Genomic DNA, 26982 nt, shown 5'->3' with positions numbered 1-26982 from the left:
AATGAGAAAATTAAGATGATCATCTTTTTAACGATTTTCCAAAGCCAAAATATTAGCAGTAGCAATCATTTTCTGGAGCTGGCCAAAAAATGTATAAAACAGACATCTACTGAGAGATTTTAGCTTCTTCCCTCTCGGCTCGCCTTGATGACACGAGAATATGCCTCTCGTGTTCACAACATCCTCACTGTCAATTCCACCATACACACGCCCTGCGGACATTAAAAAATCAATTGTGCACACACACATTCATCCCGCACATCTTTTAAATTGATAAAAAACAAATCACTCTCTTTTTGAATTACTTTTCTCATGGGACTTTTTAAGCAAGGTGAACTTCGCCAGATAAACACAAACTTTAAATTCATTTTATTAATTTCACACAGGACTTTAACCTTCAAAACTCATTAATTCCACGAAGGACTTTCATCTAACATTTTTAATTACAATCACTTCGAAAGAATTTTTACCAGTTGAACCTTTGTGTAATCACCTTATTGTTTTTGTTAAAAAATAAATGCAGTGCATTTAAATTAGAAGGAAGTGTTGTTTTGTTTCATTCTTTTTCTTTTTTTTGTTTGGGGCAAGGAAATTAATTTTACTTAAATTTCTGGTCCTCTACAGAGCTGACGTCTAGCAGCCATTATGTGAACCTCAAATATAAAGTGTTTACGATAACGCAAATATATATATAATAAATAACACGAAAATATGAAAATTGAAACTGTTGAAATTTTACTTAAGAAGTAATTTTTATTTATTTTTTATTTACACACATTCAACATCTCGCCATTTGGGGAAAGGAACGCACTCCTTAACCGGCCATTTGCAGGTCACTTCATCATCATCATCGTTATAATTATCTTCCAACAGTCTGTTACTCTCTCCTACTCTCTGGAGAGAGGGGGGGGGAGGAGGAAGAAAGGGGTTTTGCCCGTTTTTGTTAGTTCGAGCCTAAGAAGGGTCAAAAGGGTCTTGATGTTAAAATTAATTTTCTTAATTTTTCTCCTTTAGAGAAAGACGTTTGTTTAGAACTCCGTTGGGAGGTACTAAACTTTTAACATTATTTTATTCGCAGTCATTAAAAGACAACAAAGTCTTACGACTGGAAAATTAGTATTAGTTATTCAAAGGCAAACAAGAGTCTTACAACTGCTAAATTATTATTTGCAAAGGATTAACGAAGGAAACCGCTGTGTTTTGAGGAGTTCTTTTCTGTAAAGAACAAAAAATTAATTTTGCCAACGAGACGAGCAGAATATCAGCCCTAGAAAGAAAATTCACTCTTTGTTTATTTATTCATAAATTTTTTGCATAAAAAAAACGTATATAAAGTTTATCAAGTAATGTATAAATTAAAAAAAAAAAATTTTTTTTTCTTAGTTACATTGATATCATTAACACAACTATATATTTTTTTTTGTAATATATGAAAAATCACTTTTGGACTTATGCACTTATGTTACCCTGCTAAAATGATAATATTAGTATTTAGAAAGCCATTCTTAGCATGGAGACGGAAAAGAGTTTTGTAACTATTTTGTACTTTCACCTAACAATTCGATTAAATATCATAAAACTCAAATCTAACTTAAAAATATGATTAAAAAAAAAAAAAAATAGCATGGTAACATAAGTACAATTTTTATTAACATTCAAGATTTATTTAATACTTAAATATAAGAAAAGAGGCGTAGCTTTACCCGCTGGACCAAAATACTGTAGGTTTACAACAACAGATGCCGCATACAAATTTCTTATGTTTAGCCTATCAGCCACTATCTTATGTAACTTACACATTTTTGACACATCCAGGTGTTCAAAAGAAAATTGTAGACTCCTTCGGAGAAGCCACACCAGCACTATTGCATTAACCTATAGAGGAAGTAGTCCCGATTTTTCTTCCTATTTCTGAAGTCTTCCTACTGATCCCCATAAACACTGCAGGAATTTATACACATAGTATGGATATTGCAGTTACACCTTTCATAACAGATTATTACATATGTGTGCCGATCATAGCTCGTATGGTCTAGGGATTTATCAGCACCCGCATGTAATAAAATTAAAACAAAAGAAAAAGATTTAACGAAAAAGAAATTTATTTAAAAATAAATTAACAAGGAAAACAAAAGAAAAGATTACCATGTTTGAAGGGCGACAACTCGCTAATAAATTGTCTCCCTTAGATCATAAAGATCGTAATTCTTAATGTATTGTTTTTGAAATGGTTTGTTTAGTGTATTTTTATATGTATATGTGTTTCGGTCAACAAACTCAAAGAATAAATAAAAACTTTACCAGAATCCAGACAGCAGTTCTTCAGTGAGATTTTTGTTTTTACGGCCTTATGTGGAAGCCGGAATTCGGACGTTGGTTGCCTCCTTTTGCATCCCAAAATATATCACGAACTGACTTTACCCACCAATAGCGTTTCTTTTATATGAGTTTTAAAAGGAACTTCCTGGAACCTTCTAGAGACTCAAAAAAGGAACAAAAAGGCGTTCTACGCCTTCTTATATTTATAGATGCCGATTATTATTTATTTTTGAATAACGACATTCTAGAAACGTCTTTATGTTTTAATTAATATATCAATAAACATATTTATATATTATAAGAAATATTTATATATTTCTTAATCCAATCATAGGAGAGAATGTGTTCTCCTATGACACAGATTCATAAACTAATAGCCCAAATGTTAAATTCCCGTCTGTCGATTTGAAAAATAAATTCTCCCTTATAACATTCCTGCTATTCTGATTGGTTTAGATCAGACCAATCCCTTATTTCGAATTAAAATTCTCTTAACTAAACCGAACGTGTAAGCCATTATCCAACATGGCGTCTACTGATACTAGAGGCCGGCATTTTGCATTAGATAAAGCAATTACTGAACAGCACAGAGGTATTTGCTTCTCACTCCCTCTCTCTAAATGTATTTAGAGGGAGAGAGAGAGAGAGATAGACATAGACAGATCAGAGCAAGAGTTATATCTATTTTGTTTGCATTCAACCACTGTACTGGTAGGAGTGAGAGAGAATCATCGTCATGGACTGATCCCATAACATTACCACCTCCAGTTATTTGGTTTAACTAGAAAAAAAAAAAAAAATGATGGTGTTACTTCAATGTGGTCGTGGTGGAGCAGAGGATATCGAATCCATGTTGCAACCTAGGGGTTCCACATTTGCCCCCATGTAATGGATTGATTTTTTTTTGTTTGAAGTTTTAACATTTAAGCAAGGTTACACCTTGCAATAAATATAACAGTTCATGTTTTTTTTTCTCCATTTTCCTCAGTTTTGTTTTTTTTAATATTGAATTCAAAGTTTTTTTTTTTTACTTCTCCCCCCCCCCTTTTTTATTTATTGGTCCCCCAACAAAAGCCTTGGAATTTTTTAATTTTTGCACAAACATTAAACATGATACAAGTAAAAAACAAATTTTCCGGGGGAAACTCCGGTTGTCCCCCTACTGGTGCCTTTTCAGTTAAAAATGGCTAAAATTGACACTTGTGCTTAAAAAAAAAAAAAAAAAAAAAAAAAAAAAAAAAAAAAAAATTGCTTTGGATCTTTATAAAACTTTCTGAAAAGTTGTAACTAACTGATTTCTATATAATTTTGTATGTCTATACTTTGATGTATAGACCTTGTTCACTGTGCACTCACAGGGGACCATGCATGCTTCACTTGTTTTTGTTTGTATTGAAGTGAAACAAACCTTTATTCATTTTTTTTTTTTTTTTTTTTTCGTTTTAGTTGTCTTTTGGGGTTTATTTTTTATTTTGTTTGCTTTGCTGCTAAGTTAAATATTTGAAACCAAGTACTGCAGTAATTAATAAAGAAAAATAAATGATAAATACACAAAAGTTTCGTTTTATTTCCTTGGGATAGGATTCCATGTTTTCATTCTTATAAATTTCTGCTTCTTAATAAAACTTAGAGACAAACTATTTTTAGTCGCAGGGGTCGGTAAGTAACCAGTCAACATTACCACAGCTTCAACAACTAAATGGATGTTATTGTTTTTACTTATCTCCACCCAGGCTGCCTATTAGCCGTTCTTACCATGAGGAGGTTGGGTAGCAGCAGCAACAACAACCACCATACTTTAATTTTTTTTTCGAGGTGTGGTGGGGAGGGGGGCAATTCCAGTTAGCGGGTACTGCTAGTGTAAAATAAAAATAATACTGTTCAAATGTTAATATTTTTATTTAATATAAAAATCAGCAATCATTTAAACTCTAAAATAACAATTATTGTAAACTAAGACAGTATGCAGCCAAATAGTTATAATTTTCTTTTTATTTTATTTTGTTTAGATGAATATTAAAACCATTCTTTAAAATTATGCATCAGTAAAACCTAGATTTCCAATTTTAGTTGGACATATCTTAAATGCAGGAGAAAAATTTTTCTAAATCAATATGATATAAATGTAAATATGAAAATCCGATAGCAAAAAACAAAACATTACTTCCATTAACCATTATAGAGCACCGTTGAATATCCATAAAATTGACACAGGTAATGATGAACACACCAAATGACATCACTGGTATTGTGTAAAACCTTGGCATTTCTGCACATAATTTTGGAGCTTCCTAAATATGGGCAATAAAAAAACAAAAAAAAAAACAGTTATATTTGAGAAGTTTTATTACTGCATAAGACTTTGGCATATAAAATCAACAGTAAGTTCTTTGATGTTTGAAATAAGCCTTTCTTTTTAGAGCACAATTGAACCATGACAGTTTACTTTTGCATTTGAAAATTTAATTCAAGCTATTAGATATAAAAATTTGGTCAATGTCTAGAATCTTTCCAAAAAACCTTTACAGGTTTTCAGAGGTGCTGAAAACAAATACATATTTTAAGTGTTTATTAAAAGAAACAATAAATCCCATAAGATAAACAAAAAATATCAATATTCAGATATCCAATTAATGGAAGAATTTGTTTAAAAAATCTTAATATAAACCAAGGCCAAAGGTCACTTGAGGAAAAGATTGCCAGTTGAATGATGACCAATGCTATGTTGCATAAAGTTAATTTTTCGTCTTAAATTGTATTTTTCGTTTTAAAATTAAATTCTTATTTACTTTTTAAAAATCTTAAACTTTCAATTATTGCTTTTTGTTTTGCATAAATAGTGTGCCATTTAAAGTTTTTATATCAAAAATACCTTTAAACATTTTCAAATAAACAAAAATCAAGTTTTAACATGAAAAAACATTTTAAAGCAAAAATAAATGAATGTGCTAATCCATAATTTTGAATAAAGTATCAGAAAGGCGGTGACTGCAGTAGATAAAAAAAAAAATAAACTGGCATAAATGTTCAATTTTACATCTATTAAAAAAAATTAAAATTTTATTTATGGATAAAAAAGTATTATTGCATACCAAAAATGTATTTATGCAGCTAATGTTTTGACCAATATCAAACGAAATTAACATGCATAGAGTTTGAACTCAAATTGTAAACATTGACGAAATTAAAAAAAAAAAAAAAAAAAAATCTGTTTCTAATATTTCATTTTTCTGTTAAGTATATACATATATAGATATTACATAAAGCTACAAGTGAAACAATTTAAAAGGATTAAATCATCATCGAATGCAGAATTAAAATTTTTATCATCTGAAAGTAAAACAAATATTAAAATTTACATGCAATAATTTCTTTTTAATTTTTACTAAGGCGGCATCACTTATCCTGGATAAAAGCCACTCAGGGTTAATGAAACTAGTGGGTTGTCAGTTGAAAGATGAATATTATGAAAGCATTAAAAAAATATGAATGAAATAAACACAATTTGAATTCGTATAAGGATGATCTATGGCAAGTATTTGAGCTTATAAACATTATATAAAACTACAATTTAAGAAGATTTAAGATTAACTGATTATCCAATGCACAATTCAAATAATAGTTTATAAAAAAAATATCTTCAGGATATTTTGAGAGTAATTTCTTTAATCATGAATGTCAAAAACTTAATACAACTTAAATTAATAAAAGATAGAGGTAACTACAAGTCTGGAAAGTAATTGAGGGAATAATTAAGCAAAGTTGAAACGTTTTATTACTTTTGTGATATCATTAGAACACAGAGCAGGTGTTAGTGTGATTGCAAGAATAGGAGTGGATAGAGTAAGAAAACTTCTGTCATTACTAACTATCAAAGAATTACCACGGTCAATCAAGTGAAGAGTTTATCATGCATGTGCACATAGTCATGATATATGAAAGTGAAATCTGGTTAATGGGGTCCAAGGAAGTGTGTTGCATAAATAGAAATAAGTGAATATGATGGATGTAGAATGTAAAACTTGGGTTTACTTCTGATAACCTCAGAGGAAGATTATATGTGCTGATTATAAGGTTTGGTTTGCGGCATATCAACCATCTAGGATAATTATTTTATATTCTTTGAATACATTGCTATGAAAAGACAATTTCAGTGAGTAGCATAATTACTCTTCGAAGGAAATTTTACATGGAGGAGAAGTCCATTACTCCCGGAAAAATCTACTCCTCCAAAACATTCATTCTTGACATTGGTAATCTTTGTTCTGAACACTATTGATCCTCTGCCAATGCCTTGTATCTTTGAAACAAAAAAGGAAATAAGCTTTTTACTTTTAGAAAAATCAAGTTGAATATGGTTGGGGATGAACTTATAGATAATAGGGCATGACTTGATTAGCCGATTCATTGAATGTGGTCTATCTGACTCCCAATCTAGCTTAAGTAAGGATTGAAGTGGAATGGCTCAGCTATTAGGATTCCATATTAATGCATCACGGATCATGATCCACAGCCTACAAGTGGACCCATTTTCGGAAAGCGAGTGGGCTTACTCTTCATGAGGTTGCAGTCAGCAAATTCATGCCCCCTCCCCCGCCGACAAAGCAAAAAAAAGTACAAAGAGAGAATCTTCACATTAAAAGAATCGATAAGAGTTGTATGGTTAGTAAATGTAGAACAGTTGAGGTAGCAAGTTCAGTTAATATGGAAAGGCCAAGGGAAACAGAGTAATAAGGATGAATTTGAAATAAAGACTTGGCCAGAGATAAATTAATACGAATTTCAAATTTATTTTAATAATTCATAGTACCAAATTTTCAAATTATAAATTATTTTTCTAAATAAATTATAATTAATTAAATTGTTGTTACTGGTCACTTTATTTGATTTTATAAACTGGTGTTTACTTCTCTCAAATCCCATTTAGTGTTGAGGTGCCATTTTTAAACTTATACCGAAAATTGAAAACCCACCTAAAAATTGAGCAAGTTGATTCAATAAAAGAAAATAAAAATAAATTTATAATCTAAAATCCTAAAAAAGGCAGTTTTTTTTATCATACAAAACGTTTATTTTTACAAAAAAATTGTTTATACAAACAAATTTAATTTTTATGCTGATTTTGGAAAAGGTTCTGTGTTGCCTCTTTGTGACCATTTTTTTCATTTGGTTTGATTTTTTTTTAAAAGTTGCATTGAATTTTATGCCTTTTTTTTTTTTTTATAAAAAAGCCATTCATCAGATGCAGACATTTTTTTTTTGTGATACAAGTTCCTTCTCAACAATTTTAGGTCAGTCAAAAATGTTTTCAAATGAAAGGAACATGGTTTCATATTCTTTGAAAATTCAAGATGTCTTTAATTCCAATACTGCCAAAATCAGAAATGTGATTCTGCAGTCGAGTGAAACCATTACTCCCAGAAACACTCTACTTCTCCAAAATAGTAATCCTTGGTATTGGTAATCTTTGTTCTGAACACTATTGATCCTCAGCCAATGCCTTATATTATATCTTTGAAAAGAAAAGAAAAAAAAGAGTTTTTATTTTTAGAAGAATTTAATTGAATAATACAGTTGGAAATGAACTTATAGATATGACTTAACCAGCTGATTCATTGAATGTGGTCTCTTTGACCCCCAATCTAGCTGAAGTACGGATTAAAGTAGAATGGCTCGACTATTAGGATGCCATATGAACGCATTTGAGATAATAATGTAGTTAGGTTAGTAAAGAAGTTCATTTCTGAAAGCCATCCAATGCATACCAACCTGTAAAAAGACGTTAAACCAAATATGTTAAAAGAATTAAAATGGAAAAAAATATATATTTTTGTGTGAAAGATACAGATCATTAACTATTTAACTTTCTATTTCTATTGAATTCAAAATTTATTTTAATTCATAAGTACCAAATTTTCAGATTATAAATTATTATTTTTTTTTTTTTAAACAAAAATCGTTAATGGTCACTCCACTTGATTTTATACACTGGGGTTTAGTTCCCCCAAATCCCTTTTACAAGCAACTTTTTGTGTTGAAGTGTCATTTTATGTTAAACTAATACAGAAAAGAATGAAAACCTACCTAAAAATTGAAGTTAAGAAAAATAAAATGAAATTTATAACCTGAAAAACTTGTGCATAATCATATCCAAAAACTAATAGAAAAAAAGGGGGAGGATTGTAAGGCTATAACTTGTTTAAGGGGGGGGGAAGGAAAAATGAATTCATGCAAAGTTAAATCAAAAAATAAAAAAATTATAACCTGCATTTTTTATATTTAATCATAGTAATAAAAAAAATTATATAGAATCAAAAAAATGGATTTTAGAATCAGTATGTAAAACAATTTATTTTTGAGAAAAAATAATGAATTTTAACTGAAAGGAAGAGGATGTATACATGCGCAATTGAATCAAAAAAAAAAAAAAAAAAAAGTCAAAGTTCTTTTTTATACAAAATGTTTATTTTTACAAAAAAATTTATTTATACAAAAAAAAAAGAAAGTTATTTTTATACAGAATTTGGGAAAGTTTTGTGTTGTCTCTTGTTTTTGTTTTTTGTTTTTAAATTGGGTTGATTTTTTTTTAAGCTGCATTGGTCAAAATCAATTACAAAACTAAAAAAATATTTTTGAAGGGAATAAAAAAAAAATTAATGGAATCTACAAGAAAATATATAAATATGTTTCTAATGATGTAAGCTCTTGGGAGGAAATAATAATAAAAAAAATCAACTCAATTTTTGAGTCTGAAGAGACAATAAAAATACATTTTTAAAAATTACAGAAACATAGATGTTTATTTGTATTTTTAGTTAAAAAATTGTCCTTTATTCAATTTAATTCTGATATATTTGAATGAATTGAAAAAAAAATCCAAAAAAAAAAATCAAATAAATAAAAATTGAAAAAAAAAAAAAAAAAAAAACTGAATATAATTTCCTTTTTGGGCTTAAATGATTTTGTGGATGATTTTTTTTTTTTTTTTTTTTGGTAATTGTTGAATGACTGTTCTAATTTTTTTCTTTTTTCCTACATAAAAAAAACGATTAGCAAGTGTTACTTCTTTAGAGCAGTAAATGAGAGCACTTTTTTTTTTTTATATTGGACAGTTCTTGTGAAGCAACTAGAGCAACCATGATGAGCTTGCTTGATGATGACAGTCTATAGAATTTTATCCCTTTTCTCAAGCCATTCATCAGATACAGGCATTTTTTTTTTTATTATGGTACAAGTTCCTTTTCCAACAATTTCAGGTCATTGTTTTCAAATCAAAGTAAAATGGTTTCATATTTTTTGAAAATTCAAGATGCTGCCATAATTCCAATCCTGCCAAAATCGGAAATGTGATTCTGCAGTCGAGTGAAACTGACAAATTTATTGGTGTAGAAAAAAAAATATGAGAAAAGGTGAGAAAGAAAAGGTGTTCTTTCTCTCTATCCTGCCGATAAATTGAAGACTGAATATAAAATATTCCTCCCTAATTTTAATTTTTTTTTTTTGTTTTAGAAAAATTATATAACAGATGTAATTTATAAGCATTATGATAAATTATAATTTTCAAATGAAAAATAAGGAGATTATTTATAGACATTCTTATATTAATACTTTAGTTATTCGATTCGTCTTTTTGCAGATTCACAAGATGTTGATCATTGTAAAAGAACCAAACATTTGTTAGTTTGTGTGGAATCAACACAAGCATACTTGTCAGGTGTGCAGTGAAAGAAATCAATGCTCAAGAGTCACACCGAGCAGAATATTTTTTTGTGGTGTCTTGCTGCAGTCGATGATGGACTAATTTCATTGCTGCAATGGCATCTTCTTTACTGTCATGACCATTGGCTGAAAAAAAAAAAAAAAAAATGTAATTACTTTATGATCGTTTAAAACGTGAAAATAATTTTAAAGCATTTAAATTGCTGAATAGTCATTTCTGATTTTATTAACAAGTCCTCATGTAGGATTAAGAATACTGGATATGCTAAACAATTTATTTAGATCGAGGCAAATGTGGCATATTTCTATTAAAACTTCTATTACTATCTCTAGCAGTGTTTTTATTTTTTCTCTCTCTTCAGTTTACCATCCCACCAACCTCCTTTTTTCTTCACCCAGCCCATTCCTCTCTAGCTGAACATGCATAATAAACCCATGAGGAATGAATCCGTGGCTTCTTTCCAAATTAGTAAAGAAAATAAAAATAAAAAATCCCACTCCCCCATGAAACATGGTCCAGTTGATCCCTACAAGGCAATGTTGATAAAAAATATGTCTTGAGAAAAGTAAAAAACCCCAGACATTTGCCCTATATATAATCAATTACTTATTGCGAAAAGTTATTAAAGGTTATTTAGACCAACTAATCTTAGAAATTATAAAACATTGAATCTGGTTTTCACTAGACTATCCGAGCGATTTCTGTTTTAAGTGTTTCCATTAAGAGAAACAATACCTTTGACAATATACAAATCCAGTTCATATTATAATTGAATAAACAAGTGTTGAATATACTAAAAAGATACCTACAACTGTCCTGAATTGTCATGTTGAGATAATCTTGTGCCAATGCTTTCAGTCCCCTCTTCAATGGTTTTCCCAACCTGTGTGGATACAGAACTGAAGTATCAACCACGTTGCTGTGGACGATCTATACAAAAGAAAAACAAAACATATTAATCAATGCTATAAGATTCCCAGAATCGATAGCAATTATATATTTAACAATGTAGGAATGGGAAAAAAAAAATGCTTCCTATGTTTGAAAATATACAATCCATTCAAAACAAATTCAGGTCTAAAAAGTTTAATTTAGAATATGTATTTTGAAGGAGAATGTAAAAAAGAGGTTATTAATTAGATGACAATGTTCAATGCCTACCTTAACGGACATTAAATCACTTTCCAAACTGTGTCCAACGAGAATCGTATCTGCAGAAATATAATGTAAAAGGACAGCTTGTACTTGTATCAAGTTCCTTTCCACATTTTTCATATCTGATTCTTGAATTCCACTATATCTACAAGAAGAAAATGGCACACATTTACAAAGTATTTAAAAAACTTTAGTTTGGCAAGTCAGATTTACACCTCCCCCTTTTTTGTTATTTACAAAACGTGCTATAATAAAGTGTGTACATGAGGGTTGGTTGGTTGTTTTTGTTTTACGGCATATCAACCCTTTTCGGGTTATTCAATGCCGAATCCAAAGATTTGGAAGAAAAAATTTGTAATAGAATATATTTGTTGTTTTCAAGTCGGTTTCTATTTAACCAATAGTGGAACCCTAACAGGTACTACCACTCCGGGTCAGAGTGGACCTGGGAGCAATGGTAATTAAAGGGTGGCTCCACACTCCCCAAAGCCCATAAGCTGGGGCCTCACCACTGGATATAGTTTAAGGTCATATCCAGGACCCCCATTGAGGGACTTTTATCCTCTGCAGGGGGGGCAGTCGGTGTATTCTAATGCCCCACCGACAGGGCTTGTATATGAGGGAGCAGGGTTAATACCATTTTTAAAGGTATTAGCACATTAACTATTTTGTCTGATCCATAGACCATCATATTCATATGCAAATCTGGTTACAGTCAGCTAATGTGCTTCCTAACGTCCAGCATAGCTGCTAATGGAAGCGGTGATGAGGCAAATCAATTCCTTCACTTTTTTCTCTCCCACATGCATGTATTTAAAAAATTTTTTTTTTAAAATGTTTTTCCGATCGTTTTTTAATATTTTTTTTTTTAATAATCGTTGAAAAAATTTTTTTTCGGTCTTATTTTAATTAAGAATTATTGAAAATACTTTTTTTAAATCTTTAAACTATTTTGGGAATGTTATGTATTGGATACGTTTTTTTATGATGTTTAAAATCTTATACTTTCATAACTATATTATATAAATTCAAATAATTTTTTATTTTTAAAAATAAGTTTTTTTATAACTTCACAAGCATAGTTCTTATAAAATAACTTTTTATTTTGTTACTAAAAGTGCAAATAAAGACTTATTTTCATCGGTATAATTTATATATATATATATATATATATATATATATATCTCCACTCTAATATAAAAATCACTTTGTAAGTTCCTTCCTCATCGGTTCCGAAACAGCAGAGCCTACCTTTTGCAAATTTCACACAAAGGTAATTTATGTCTGGCAGTGTTCTCATTAATGAGTTCAATTTCTGATAAGAGGTACCATTTAAAATCGCTGCAAATCATTTCTTCAGTTGCATATTTTAAAACTAAACATTAATCAGAAGTGACTTTTCTATAGCATTCATAGTCAAGCTCAAATATCAGATGACGTGATATTGTAAACGAACACAGACGAAATTTCATGGACGACATTATCACGTATTTTAAAATTTTTTTGTGAATTAATCCACCAGGCACCGCATAAATAAACATATGTTTAAGCATATTGCAACACTGGGCATCCAGCTAGTATATAATAATTAAGCTGAAAGTGCTTACCGCGTATTATAATCCAATATTTCATGAGCTGGTTTGACGAACGTTTCATAAACAACATCACATTCTGAATTGATGAGCGTTACTCGAGCAACTTCCATGCCAGCTGTAGTATAGACCTGTTAAATAGTGGAGAAGAAAAAGTTATATGAATTTCAAGTGACTTACTAAACTTTCAAGATAGTCATCTCGATTTTAAATAATTACCTATTCTCAACTCAATATGATCATAAAACACAAGTACATTTAAGGTTTTCTTTATCAATTTACGAAACGTCTTATTGAATGCAATTAATTGAACGAGAGTTGCTAACTCACTCAAAGCTAGATACAAAAATTCCTACTAAAATCTTGTGACAATAAACGTGTATACTCCAGTTCAGTTTTGAATAATGTAAATTATTGATGTCTGACTGATGGCATAGTTTTCTCAATTTTTTTTGGAAAGATAAATTGTGCTATCGATCAGAAAAGAACTAAAAAAATAACTTACCATCTCACAATCCATAGCATAAACTTGTGGATATCCATCTGACATACTGTTATGTGATGTTGTCATGTACCCTGATGTGCCATCATATTTATTTTTGTGATGAACATGTAACTGAAAATAAAGAGCAAGAAATAAGTCAAATTATTACAATCTTAAAAATATTGTGGAAATATATTGAACCGTGAAAAATATCACCGAACGAAGATGCAGTTCTTTTGAATTGTTTATCAGCTTGCGAGATATTAAAAAGAAAAACTTTTGAAAAATATATCGAGGCAAATCTGAAGTCTTTATATGCTCGAATTTATAATGATTGTAAAACATTTTGTTTTCATGTGTCACAAGATTGCAGGCGATTTGCCTTCTTTCTATTCAAGCAGAACGTTCACAGAATAGTACGTGAAAAACGGAACACCTTTGCCCCCCCCCCTCCAAACGCTATCGACAGTTCTCATAGAGATCGGAAGAGCAAGAGGTAAAACCTAAAAGCTATTAAAATGACAAAGTACCAAAGATCAAAACTGACTTTTGGGTGACAGTCAAATAATCTGCATATGGAAATACATTGGATTGCCTTGTGAATATGAGGAGGAAGTATTCTGATGAATGCGAAAGACATTCAAAACTAATTGATTGAAAAGAAACAAAAATATTTTGATTATTCTCATATCGAAACATGACTGCATGCCAATTGCAATTGGACTGATATCATTGCCCATTTCAACATGTTTTCTTTAGTGCTATGTTGACCAAGACAAATTATAATTTCCGGTCATTTCTTTCAAGCTGGTGTGTGTATATATATATATATATATATATATATATATATATAACTACTTCGTTTAGTCACAAATTAATATACGAAAGTATAAATTTATGCGTAAACTTTAAGTATTTACTTCAACAGTGCTCAATACGTATGTAGAGCTAGAAACGGGTCAACCGGGGTCAACAAGGCCTTTGTCCTGTAAGTGTCTGCTCATTGGCTGATTAGGAAAGGTGACGTGGAAACTAGAAAGCTGATTGGCTAACTATAAACTCAATAGAAGGTGCGAGAATAAAAACACGAGACAACCACAAAATTTTCGCATAAGCCTGAGGAATCCTAGCGTGGATGAAACGCGGAATATTCTTTGTAGCTTAATCGGCATATTTTATAACTTACTATATATATATATATATATATTAATGTTAAATCGGAAATAAAAAAAATCTGAACTTTTTAGGGTATCTGAAAAATTTGTGTTTATTTTTCGATGCCAATTCCTTACATTATCTTTTATTTGATTTTGTTTAAAACAAAATCTTACACTGTTGGTTGTAATAATAAAATAAATATTTATTGATTTTAAACGATCAATAAAATTAAAATCTATAGATTAAGTGTGTTCTTATGTAACACGTTTTTAGGTAATCTGGAAAAAATAACTTTATAGTTAAATATTTAGAAAGAATCGGAAAAAATATTGGAATCGTTCCATCACTAATATACATATACACACAAGATTTTTTTTTCCTGTATTCCATTCTTTGGTCGCTCTAACTACATATTTATTAAAAACCCTGTTCATACTACTATGTTCTTTTATCTTATTTCTCTCTATATTTCATGTAAATAAACTTTATCATTTTTAAATTATTTCAAACTTGTGTTGATCTTGAATTTTTTCACAAAAAGTTCATTGTCCTCATTTTCCAGGCATTGCAAGAATAAGTCCCACTTTCCTTTTGTTTGAACCGTTGTCTTTTATTATTCGGTTATGCGACTACTTGTCATTTCTAATGACATAAACGTAACAGCTTTCAGCACTGGACATTAGCAAATAAGTTCGATTAATTTACTTTTAAGAAAAATCAAGACTTAAAGAAACTTAAAACAGAATAAATCTTTAAGCAACGATAAAATGTTAGAAGGAAAAAAAAAAAAAAAAATTATTCTTGATTGGACAATACATATTAAATGAAAATATTTACTTACTGGAGCAACTTCACATCCCGTGGAGCCGGGTTCTCCTTGGCAACATCGATAACGATTCTCAACACTATTTCCATCTGGAAAAGATTTTGAGCATTTAAATGAAAGGATACATAAATTTCCAACATAAAACGTATGAATATCGACACTGTCGCATAGTCACTATCAAGATTGAATATGAATTACTCAAACCATAAGAGTTTATATTGGCTTATCTATAAGACATTGAAAATACTATGCGTACAAAATCAATTTAAAAAGAACAAAAAAACATTTTTTTCTCAATTATTTATTTATTTATTTTTTTTTTAAAATATTTTCACCAAGACAATGCCAGGTAAAAACAACTAATATTTTATATGTTAAAAAAAAAAGATAAAACTTACATCTCTTCCTTACAGGCTTGGCCCAATGGTACATACATTCGTCCTCCACGACCGATTTACCATAACTATTCACTCTGTATGATTTTGCACAGCGGATACAAAATCTTTCATCACCTTGAGAATAAAAATTTTAAAAATTTTGTTTATATAATACTAGCAGATGTATTAAATGTATCATTAAATTCCTTAAAAAAAAAAAAAAAAAAAAAAATGCCAAGAAACTGGACATGTGCATGCGAATATTGTTTTTTTTCTAAAAAGTTCATTTCTTGCAAGTAAAAACAAAAAAAAAAAAAAAAATCCAAGCCAAGAGATCGAAACCAAAACCTTCAGTATAGTGAGTGAAGTCTGATAACCATTAGGCCAGCTTGACACGATCTATAAAAAGCGTTTTCAAACATACTTATTCTTAACATAGGGAATCTGTTATGTGAACAATTCATGCATGCGCTTACATGAAACAGTTGACAAATAAAGATCCGATGACCCCCAAGTACTAATTTTTCAATTTTGACCCCTTGGCAGCCCTTTCTTTCCAGATGAAAACCAATTAAAGTTTCCATGTCTGAATACTCTATATACAAAATTTCAAGTCTGTAGATCAAAACTGTTGATTATATAGGTTGAGAAGTGTCCTCACACACACACACTTTTATAGATGTATAGTATTATCTAATGAGTGAAAATCATTAAAAATTCAAAGGAAAATATTTGGAAACTTACTGGGTAAATATGGATCCTTTGCAATATCAGAGAGATAGAATTTTGCTTTTCCTGGGCAGTCAGGACGGGGGAAATGGTTTTCTTGTAAATCTTTCTCAGTTAAAATATAAGCTTTTAATTTGTTATACAATTCACGACCTGCAATAATTATAAAAAACAAAAGGTTTTGATAAATACTAATAGCTTTATATACTAAATAGAAAATACAAATTTTGAAGCAAACTAGTTTTAATCAAATTTTTATTCACAAATTATAAAAAAATTTGATGCATGTATTATACATACATACATAGATGTTTCAAGTATTCACATTTCTGTTAATCTTTTTTTTTTTTTTAAATTCTTTTGACAGTAAATACTTTCGTTATATATCAAGTAAGAAGTATATAATTAATAAAAATTGTATTTTTTATTTTAAGTAAACAATGAAATGTATCAAATATAACTGATAATTATAATATTGGATATCACAATGTTTATTCTTGAAACCAATATTCGTATTATTTGGACTACTGTTTTCATCTTTAGTGTTAATTTCATGTTTCAAGCAATGTAATCTCCGACCTTCTACAGATTTATCTTGAAATCTTTAATTTGACAACATACACCTGAAGAATGTCTGAGGTTATATCAACTGATATGTGAAAATAACAAAATGAGAACAGTAGCCTGAAGAATTCAAATATGAATAATCAATCCTCATTTAAAAAAAAAAATGAAAACATTTAAAAAAAAAAAAAATAAATAAAAAAATGTTATAACCCCCCCCCCAAAAAAAATTGAATAGAATCTAAGATTGTGCCAGCATATGTACAATAAGTTTTTTTTTTTTTTTTTAAATGTTTTCATTAAATATCTTATTGTTAAGTTACATTTATTTTTCATAAGGAGAGAGACCAAAAAACAAAAACAAAAAAGAAACAAAAAAACAAACAAACACTGGTTGTGAATGTGTACTTGAGAATTTTCTAGCTATTTACAAAGTATTTAAAGCAAGATAGAAAAACAAACCGGTTAGATGTTGTTCGTGTTTCTGTGTTTCTGGAACTGACGGTGGAATCTTTTCTGGTTTCTCCTGGGGATTTACACTGCGCAACCTCTTAATCACATGGATAGCTTTGTTCAAGTATCCAAATTTGCTTGTACAGTTCTGGTATAGTGATCCCTCTTCTTCAGCAGCCTAATGAAAATAATTAAAAAATATTGCAATTTTCATGTAAACAGATTTTCATAAATAGTTAAAAGCAAAAAAAAAAATTTTTTAATTCATTAAATTCTCAAAATTGTTTACCATTTTCGCTGCCATACATTCAGAAATGCCGTTTTTTATGTACTCCTCAGCAATCAGCTTGACGTATCTTCCACGGACTACAGTTGTTATTATTTTGTTTCCTAAATCAGCAACAATTGTGGGGCATCTTAGAAATTCCTTCAAAGAAGGAAAGTAAATCAATTAGTTATTGTTAAACAATTAAAGCAATTTAATTTCAAAGAAATATTGCTGTACAAACTTTTTTTCTGGTTTTAATTTAGATTACCATTCAAACAGGTCATAAAATAAACATATCCACGATTTTTAACAGAAAAATAAGTGAAATTTTTTTTTTTTCAGATCACATTTAAATACTGTAAAAAAATTTTTTATTTTTATTTTCAGGCTTTAAAGTGGAAATCATGTATATAAATTTAACAAAATGATCACTCACTTCCTGACTTAGGATAGAATAGTTAGTTCGGATAGAACAGGTACCCATTCTCATAAAAAATAAAATACAAAGTTCAATTTATAAAAATAAACAAACATGAGTATTAAGGTTAATGAAGAGCATAATTTTTTTTTTAGGTTGCTAAAGGCTTAAGAATGTTAAAACCATTGATTATATACAATTCATAGCTTTATTATTTACTCATTAAAAATAATAACTTGGAATGAGAGATTACGTTTCTATATAAACTTAATGACCAGTAGGAACCTATTTCAGATATGGACAACACACAAGGAAACTTCATTAGCCATTGCAGGTTGTTTAAAAAATAACGAAGATAAAAAATACACCAGAAAGTCATCAATGACGTTAGGAAACTTTTTCAGAAAACAAAGCATGGAAAAACATTTCTGCAACTTCTGTCATACCACTGGCCATTCCAACAGTAAGTTGAATTTTGTAGATTTAAGTGAGGAAAAACTCCCCAGAAAAATGGATGATTTAATAAGGGATATATACCTTAAAAATATATATTATTTATATAAACCAGAAAATGTCATCTACAGATGGTTTCATTGTATCACAGCTTTTTAGTGTGGTTAGACAAGCAACTGCCTTAAGCCGAGATCAAAACTTGATCATCTAGACAACAGTTGGCACTTAAAATTTTGTAAATTATTATCTACAACAATTTTTGTTTGCACACAAAAATACAAGATAAAGATATTTCCTTATTCCATTGATTGAATTTCAAAAATTTGTTTTTTTCATTTAAGTGAAATTTTATATAGACAAACTATAAGTTCGCTGGTTAGCACAAAAAGTGAAATCATTAAAGCTAGAAAGATTATATATAGATGCAAAAAAAAAACGATAGTCGAATTGATGTCCAAGTGTAACAAGATCCAATCGATAAAGTAGATTGAAACTTTGTAAAATCCGTAAATCTTCCTGGTATGTACGCTCAAAGCTAAGAATATTCAAATCTTATAGATCTATAGTTATTTGATGAAATGCACACACACACACACTCTAGAATACCCATTGCAGGACAGATAAAATTCCCCAAACATAACAGCTTTGCACCACTTTTATGTCCCCTTACAAAGATTAAAATCAAGAAATAATTGTATTAAACTTTAATTTGGATCAAAATCCACGTAATGCTTTTGATTTGAGAATTGTCTTAAGGTTTAGGCTTATGAATTCTTAAGCTTAAATCCTGAAAATCTTGCTTAATTAATCAAATATAATGCAAATCTAAAATGTGATTTTAAAATGGGAGGTTGTGCCAATCTTATGTCTCTTTAAAATATTTCAAGTAAACTGAAATTTAGGGAATATTTTTAATCAATGTCATATTTATTGTTAAAACTTAAAAAAAATCAGGCGTCATTTGAATGTTCATAAAGGTTAGGAAGGAATATATTAAAAAAAAAATGTAGATTTTCTATCATTTAGGTTATTTCAGTTGTTGACCTCTTGTCAGGCTTAAGCAGCAATGAATACCCCCCCCCCTCACAAACGTGCTTACACAGTGACTTTATAGGAAGGCAAAGGTTGTACAATCTCCAGCTGCACCTCTCCTGAACCAGCATTACCGGAGTTAAGTGGCAAGGAAACATCCAGAATAATTGGAAACAATCTAGAGATAAGCAGAGAAAGACTGGTTTTATTTCAGAACTTTCCTTTTCCCAGACCCATTGCACAACCAAGGCTTGAGAGTCTAATTTACTCTACTGCTAAATCCATAGCTAGAGGGAGGCTATATAGCTTAATGACATTCTGATGGATTTTAATGAAAGTAATTAAGTAGCCCCATCAAAATTCTAACCAGGCATATGTGGAGCTGTTCTCACCTGTAACCATCATGTCAAATGGGTTATTTAATGCTAGAATATTGAATTAGTGTACATTTACAGAATCCAAATTAATGGAAACAGTCAAATTATCTTTTCAAAAGACGTTATTTCACTGGTCACTGTAAAAAGCTTGATAAAATACAATAAGTAAAAATAGGAAATTACCCAAAGTCCATAGTCCATATATCCTTAATAAAATTTGGTGTGGATATGTGAAATAACACAAATAGGCTCCAAGTTGTGGATTTACACTTTTTGTTTGCAGAAAGACGGTTATTGTAAATTGATAGCAATCGCTTTGAGAATTTTTAAATTCATCTTCAAAATATGATTTGTGCAAAATAGAATTCCTTATCCTTGAGCCCTTCAGTACAGACTTGACACCACAATAGATGTTCATCAATGGCCGACCCATGAAAAATCAAGGAACTACTGTTTTATTGGGAATTGGGGTTTATACCTTTTACGTTATCAATGCTGAAGTAAATAAATGTGTTAGATCTGACTGGATAGAACTCCTGATTCCAAAGTCCATGTTGTTAACCATTATGCCACTTATGCTAAAAAAAAAAAAAAATAAATAAAGAAAATGAAAACTTTAGTATTTACCTTCTTTGGTATATGTGCCATTCGTTTTTCATTCTTTGCTGCTGTTCCTGCTATAGTTCGCTCACTCACATAATTTTTTGGCGTTCCAATGGTAGGTAGGCTCATTTTATGTTTTAGCAAACTTAGTTTTGATTGCTGTAAAATGATAAAAAAAAAAAAAAAAAAGAAATGAGATAACAAAAAATGAATTGCCGGAAAAATGGATAAATTTAGCAGATGCTAAACAAAAAAGCATTTACGAAAACCCAATTTGTTTCAGATTTGAATGGTTTTATGTTCAGTAACTTCCTTTGAATTGTATGAAAAAACTCACAACCTGTTAAAATCAATTTAAGAATAAAATCAATATGCAAATTCAACATCAATTCCGGGTGTCAATCACTATTTAACAAAAATATTTGTATTAACAGAATTTATTAAAAAACAGGACATTTGAGGTTGAGAGTGGGGCTATCCCTTTCCAGTTGCAAGGATGTCGAAAGCATTATTCCACACAAACTGCTAATACGACATGCCACTCCATTTAACAGAGATGCAATCTAGTAAAGAAATCAAATGAGGATCAACGATTCCAGAAATCTGCCACTTAAGTAAAAAAATAAATAAATAAATAAAAATGTTTGCAAAAGATCAATATTTATATCCCTGCATCTTTGGTGACATACCTTGATTCAATTGTGAATCTGACAAAATTGTTAATAGAAAATAGTGTTACATAAAGCATAATTTTTGGTAATTTTTTTATTTATTTTAATGATCTTAAAAATCAATACACACGTTATTAAAGAATTTATGATTTTATTTTTTCAAAACTGTTTTGTCATTTGTATAGAATTATTAGACTGAAATCTGTTATACTTAAGTCGAGTTAATTAACATTAGCAATGCCACACCATTTTTTCTTTAGATCAAATAAACTCAAATCAAGCATTATTGAAAAGAGCATAAAAAATAAAGGAATAATATCTTTAGTTTTTTTAAAATCGGTCCATTAGAAATGGAGTTAGGACCATTCAAAGTATCAAAAACGTTTGGTTCACCGAACATTTTGCCATAAGTCACTTCTATTCAAATGCATATAAGCTTGTGACTGAAAATGGTAGGAAATTTGCACAATTTACAGACTAATCCATCTTTAAAAAGCTGTACCTTCAGATCTTTTTAAGGTATTATGAAGTTTTGAACATATAATACCATGGAAGTCCAGTTGGCTTCACTTACGACCATCTCACTTGGTAACTTGCATACTAATTAGCATATTTCGGTTTCATTTTAACAGCTTTAAGTAGAAACATCATAAAAAACAGCTAAGAAAAATGGTAAGTAAGGCTTTATCATTATAAGAAGTATTATTCTGATGGACATTATCATTTGCCATTATCACATGAAAAATCCAAGATGGCGACCAGGAAAGCGAAAACAGCAACGACATGATTCAAAGAAATTAACAAAATACAGCTTGTAGCATATCAAATATCAAAAGGAAATATTGTACAGATCACAATTATGTTTTCAAGTACACTAAACTAATTAGCATAATTAAGTTTCATTTTAATGGCTTTAAGTAGAAGCATCATAAAAATACAGTTAAAAAATGGGAGGTAAGGCTTCATCATCATGCAAAATATTATTCTGATGGACTTTATCATTTGTCATCATTACACCTTGAAAAATCCAAGATGGCAACCAGGAAATCCAAGATGGCCACCATGACACAATTCAAAGAAATTAACAAAATATAACTTGTAGCATATCAAATGAAAGGACATTTTATACAGATTAAAATTATATTTTTATGTACATTAAATAATTAGGATAATTAAATCTCATTTTAATAGCTTGAAGTTATCGCAACAATTATCAGGTGAGTTTCTAACACTATTTTGTACAATTATTTTTACTTTTAAGTCATTGTTGAGAATGAGAATTTGCGGCCATTTTTCTTGTTCTCATGTAACACTCAACACTACTTGTTTTTTGAACAGAATAAACATTTACAACACCAAAAATTTATTGAGGTAGGTAGAACAGTAACATTTATTTGTTATACATTTGTTTTTTCAACCACTTTAACTGGATAAGTTGAGTGTGTGTTTTAACTCATTTAAAAGCGTGGTCATTGTCGGTCATTCTTTTTCAAAGAATTTTTTTTTTTTTTTTTCTTAATTCTTTTCCTTTCTATAATTAAAACTTATGTTTTCTAAATAACAAAAATAAAATGAATGAATACTTTATGTTCGTAAATTAGTTGACGAATATTTTGTTTACAGATTTTTGTGCGCGTAACGACACAAAAATTCATGTTATATGGATATGGCACTACTTCTATTGATTCGTGCGTAAAGTTTCTATCCAATTCTTTTCAAATTTTAGGACAAAAAAAAAAAAAATCACTATTAAATAGCGTTTGAACACAGTTTCTCTCTTTACTTATCTTTGTACTACAAAGCACCAACTTTCTAACTTTTGACTGGAAAGACGTACGTGTTCTGTTCAAATTCTGTAGCAAAAACAATTCTTTTCCCTGATTAGCTAAAACAACTAAAAATGTTGTTGATGGGTACAACTTCCGCTTTGAGTATTTATGTGAACACACCCCAACCACTTATTTGCAAAAAATGATCTACTGCCAACAAGAATGCTACGCTGGCATGTTTCGTTGTTAATAGTTGAATTTAAATAGCGATTCTTCGAATATACAAATCACAATAAAAATATTAAAATACCATTTTAAAGTAAATTTTATTGTGAATCCAGTTATATAAGTTTCATTTTGATGAAGGTAGGAGAAATGTAATTATTACTGATTTAAAGACTATGAGTATCAAATTAAGTAGGAGTGCGAGCCTTGTCCAGCACTGAACGTTATGGTGTCTGATATTGCTATTAACATATTTCCCTCAAGCTTTTGTTTTCACATTTTAATCAGACAAAATACATGCAAAAATATTTCTTGATTTTGAGATGGCGTTCAAAGAAAATCCATTTCAATTGTTCTAATGAATCTTCATTTTTAATTAACTCTTCGATTCGTCTCTTATGTTTCTATTACCATTTTCCTCACTATGTCATGTCACCCTTCTCCACTAATTTTTTTTTTTTTTTTTTTACTTGGGAGTCACCTCGTATTAAGGCCCGAAAGCCACTCAAGGATAAGGGTTAATGAATGTAAGGTAGTAGTGTAGTAATTGTTAATGGTGAAAATTGGGTAGAATTTGATTATTCATGGGAACGGTTCAACAAGAACTTGTTTATATTGGATTTTACGGCTACCATGTTGTATCCAACTGGGAAGCAGGACAGTGGAACAGTGTTCTGCAGACGAGCAGTTGTGGGAAAGAAGCTTTATTCATGGAATCTCTAGATTTAAGCACAGACAGTGGAGCAAATCGTTTATAGTGGTTGTAGAAAGTCGAGTGTTTTTTTTTTTTTTTTAAATTTTCTTTGTAAAAATTTGGCAATGGGAGATCATAGATTATAGTTGAGTCAAGAACTTGCCATGAAAATAATGATAGAGCAGAGACAGGCTCGCAACATCTCTTCTGTGGGAAACAGATTACAGGAAAGAGAAAAGGGCATTATCTACTGGGTTTCGAAGCTGGTTTTGAACTATCAAAACCGAATAGGGTGCCAGTACTCCATTTAAGGGCATACCTGGCTCTTATACAGATAGATGATGGCATCAGCAGTGAGATATCCATTTTTCCAGCGATCTTGGCCACAGATTTGATGTATGGGTTTCATTTCAGTAAAGGTCAGTTCCAGAAGATTGTCAAGACAGCCTCCCCAAGAAAAAAGCCATTTATTTCAATTGGGATGTGATTGGGGGGGGGGGGGGGTCAGAGTGATTATGATGAAAGGAGAGAAGCTTGGTTTTCGATGCATTAAAATTAACCAGCCACCCTTTTTCTCCAATGCACCACGTTCTCAAGATCAGAAAAGAGAGAATCAGAAAGATCTTGGTCATTGCTGGCCTTTGAAATGTTGCTATAGATTGTGATATCATCTGCATAAATGTCTACTAATGATCTAAGAACGTTATTTGAGAGATCATTGATGAAGATTAGGAAGAGAGTTGGACGCAGGGTGAAACCTTGAGGGACACTAGCATTAATACAATAATTTTCTGATATCTACCCATCAACGACTACTCTTATAAGCCTATCAGAACTGAAGGATTTTATAATTGAGAGGACATTTCCAGCTATTCCATAGACGGCGATCTTGTGAAGTAGACCTTTTATGTCATCCTATCGAAAGCCCTTGATATGTCAAGAGCTATTGCTCTAGAGACAAAGCCTCTGTCGAGTGATTCACATCCTGTGTAATATTACAGTTAGTACATCAGCTGTTGATCTCACCGAACGGAAACCATACTGCATGTCATTGAGCAACTTATTTTTGCTGAGGTGATTGACCACTTCTGTTTATCACAAATTCCAGCAACCTACTCATGATGCATAAGAGACTGATTGGTCCATACTGAGAGGGAGATGACCGATCTCCGGAATTTTTAAATACAGGGGAGACTGATGAAGTTTTTCAGGTTGTTGGGAAGCATTTCTCCTTAAGCAATGTTTAAACAGCTTTGTAAATATGGGAGGTAGTTCTGGTTGAAGCTTTTTGAGTATTATAATGGAAATGAGATCAGGGCTAGTTACTTTACTGGAATTAAAGTTTTTGATAAGCTTGGCAACATCATGTACAGATATTTGTATGTCACATAGTATTTTCAGTCACGGGAGGAAATGCAGGGGTAGGCGGCTCTGATCGTAAAGGGTAGGATTTGCTGCAAAAGTTCTTGGCAAATAGCTTTGCTTTGTCAGATGCTGACAAAATTACCTCAGGTCCATTGATGATGGTGGTAGGGATGACGACATCCTTCTGTTCAGAACCCTGTTTGCTATTCGCCAAAACTGGTGGGAATCAATCCCACCAGTTTTGGCGAACAGCAAACAGGTGCTGATTGGCTACTTTAAACTTGATATATGAATCTCTTATATTCTTTATTACTAGAATATTCTTTTCATCCATTTTAGTCTTGTGTATATATCCGACACAGACACACTTCATCAACTGAGAACAACATCCGTCTATATAAAAGCATAAGACATTATATACTCAAGAGTCAAAACAATGAAAAGAATATGCTGTTGTTAGAGCCCTATTTATTACTCTTTTACAATGGTTGCTGGCAGTTCTAAAGGTGGCTTTAGTTTCACAACATCTATTACGTGGAAGCAATGGAAATAACGATTTCTGTGCGCAATGGCAATACCACATTCTGGAATGAACCACGGCTGGCTGTTGGGCGTTGCTGGGTTGCTGGAATGTTTTGGAGGGTATAAAGCAGTGTATACCAAAATTAACCATTAAGTCAGGTCACATACTAAAGAGGACACATCCTTTTTGAACATGGAGTGCAGAGGTATATCTGATGTAAATGTTCGGAAGTTATCCCAATGAGCCATAGAATATCAATATACAACTTTATACAGTTTCTATCAATTCTCATCAAGTCAAATGTAATAACTGAAAGAATAAAGAAATTGGAACAGTCTATCAAAAAAGGATGGCACAAAGAATAGTAAAAATATTCAAGTCAAGAGCGAAAATTAGAATAAGACTTTTTTTTTTTTAAATATTGAACTGCCTTTGCAATTTCATCTCTCCCTGATAAAATTATTTTAATCTAGAACTCAACAGGTGACCCAATGCATTTAATTTTTTTTCTTGCTATATTTGGCGACACTGAGCAGTCACAGATGACAAAACACCTGTTTGGATATATATTAGTGATTCCAATGCAATTATCGATTCTGTGCTAAATTCTCAATTCCCATACAATTACAGATTCAGATTCTTTTTTCCATCTCTACATCCAGAGTTAATTTTTTTTTTTGATGGGGGAGGGCTTATTACTGTAAAAAAAAAAAAAAAAAAAAAAAAAAACCCTATAATATGTGCATATAATTTCGCATACACAAAATACATGTGGGAGTGATATATATATATATATATGTTTTTTAAAATCAAGAAATATTTTTCATTTCATCATTAATATGAGCCATGAAAAAGTAAATTCTAAACAAAAACAATCAAAAATTAAAAGAATCATTTTTAGCATCAGTAAATAGGAACAATTTTTTCCACTTCTGAGACTCCAAAAATTCCCAATTGATCGTCTTAACACCAATATGTGTGTGTGTGTGTGGGGGGGGGGTAAGTATAAGAAATACTATCACCACCACTATGAGAATAACTGTAAAAAGATTAAATATTTCTCTTGGTTTCACCAGATTGTAACCCCACCCCACCCCCACCCCCTCTATTTTTCTCTGTACTTCTTTCTTCCTTTCTCTTAATTTCATCAGAATCAAGAAGTCATCCAAAACAAAGAATACAAAAAAAAAAACGTGAATGATGAAAC

General features: G+C 30.5%; 1 protein-coding gene across 2 annotated transcripts in view; it reads right to left on the bottom strand.

The window, feature by feature from the left end:
* Positions 1-9596: 9596 nt before the first annotated feature.
* LOC145280192 (uncharacterized) overlaps positions 9597-26982 on the bottom strand; it is a 145878-nt gene continuing 128492 nt past the window's right edge. The window contains exons 5-15 of one of the 2 annotated variants that reach the window (XM_080131956.1): positions 20553-20687; positions 17667-17804; positions 17387-17555; positions 16376-16513; positions 15653-15766; positions 15270-15343; positions 13292-13402; positions 12802-12917; positions 11201-11339; positions 10849-10969; positions 9597-10164 (exon numbers count right to left, since the gene is read on the bottom strand). In XM_080131956.1, the coding sequence (XP_079988082.1) occupies positions 10058-10164; positions 10849-10969; positions 11201-11339; positions 12802-12917; positions 13292-13402; positions 15270-15343; positions 15653-15766; positions 16376-16513; positions 17387-17555; positions 17667-17804; positions 20553-20687 (1362 nt within the window). In that variant the 3' untranslated portion in view covers positions 9597-10057. The remainder of the gene's footprint in view (positions 10165-10848; positions 10970-11200; positions 11340-12801; positions 12918-13291; positions 13403-15269; positions 15344-15652; positions 15767-16375; positions 16514-17386; positions 17556-17666; positions 17805-20552; positions 20688-26982) is intronic. The other variant, XM_080131957.1, reaches the window with a different exon arrangement.

This window comes from Euprymna scolopes, chromosome 7 (genome assembly GCF_053919585.1).
Source record: "Euprymna scolopes isolate OS-2025 chromosome 7, ASM5391958v1, whole genome shotgun sequence".
NCBI lineage: Eukaryota > Metazoa > Mollusca > Cephalopoda > Sepiida > Sepiolidae > Euprymna > Euprymna scolopes.
This window is presented reverse-complemented; position numbering and strand designations above follow the sequence as displayed.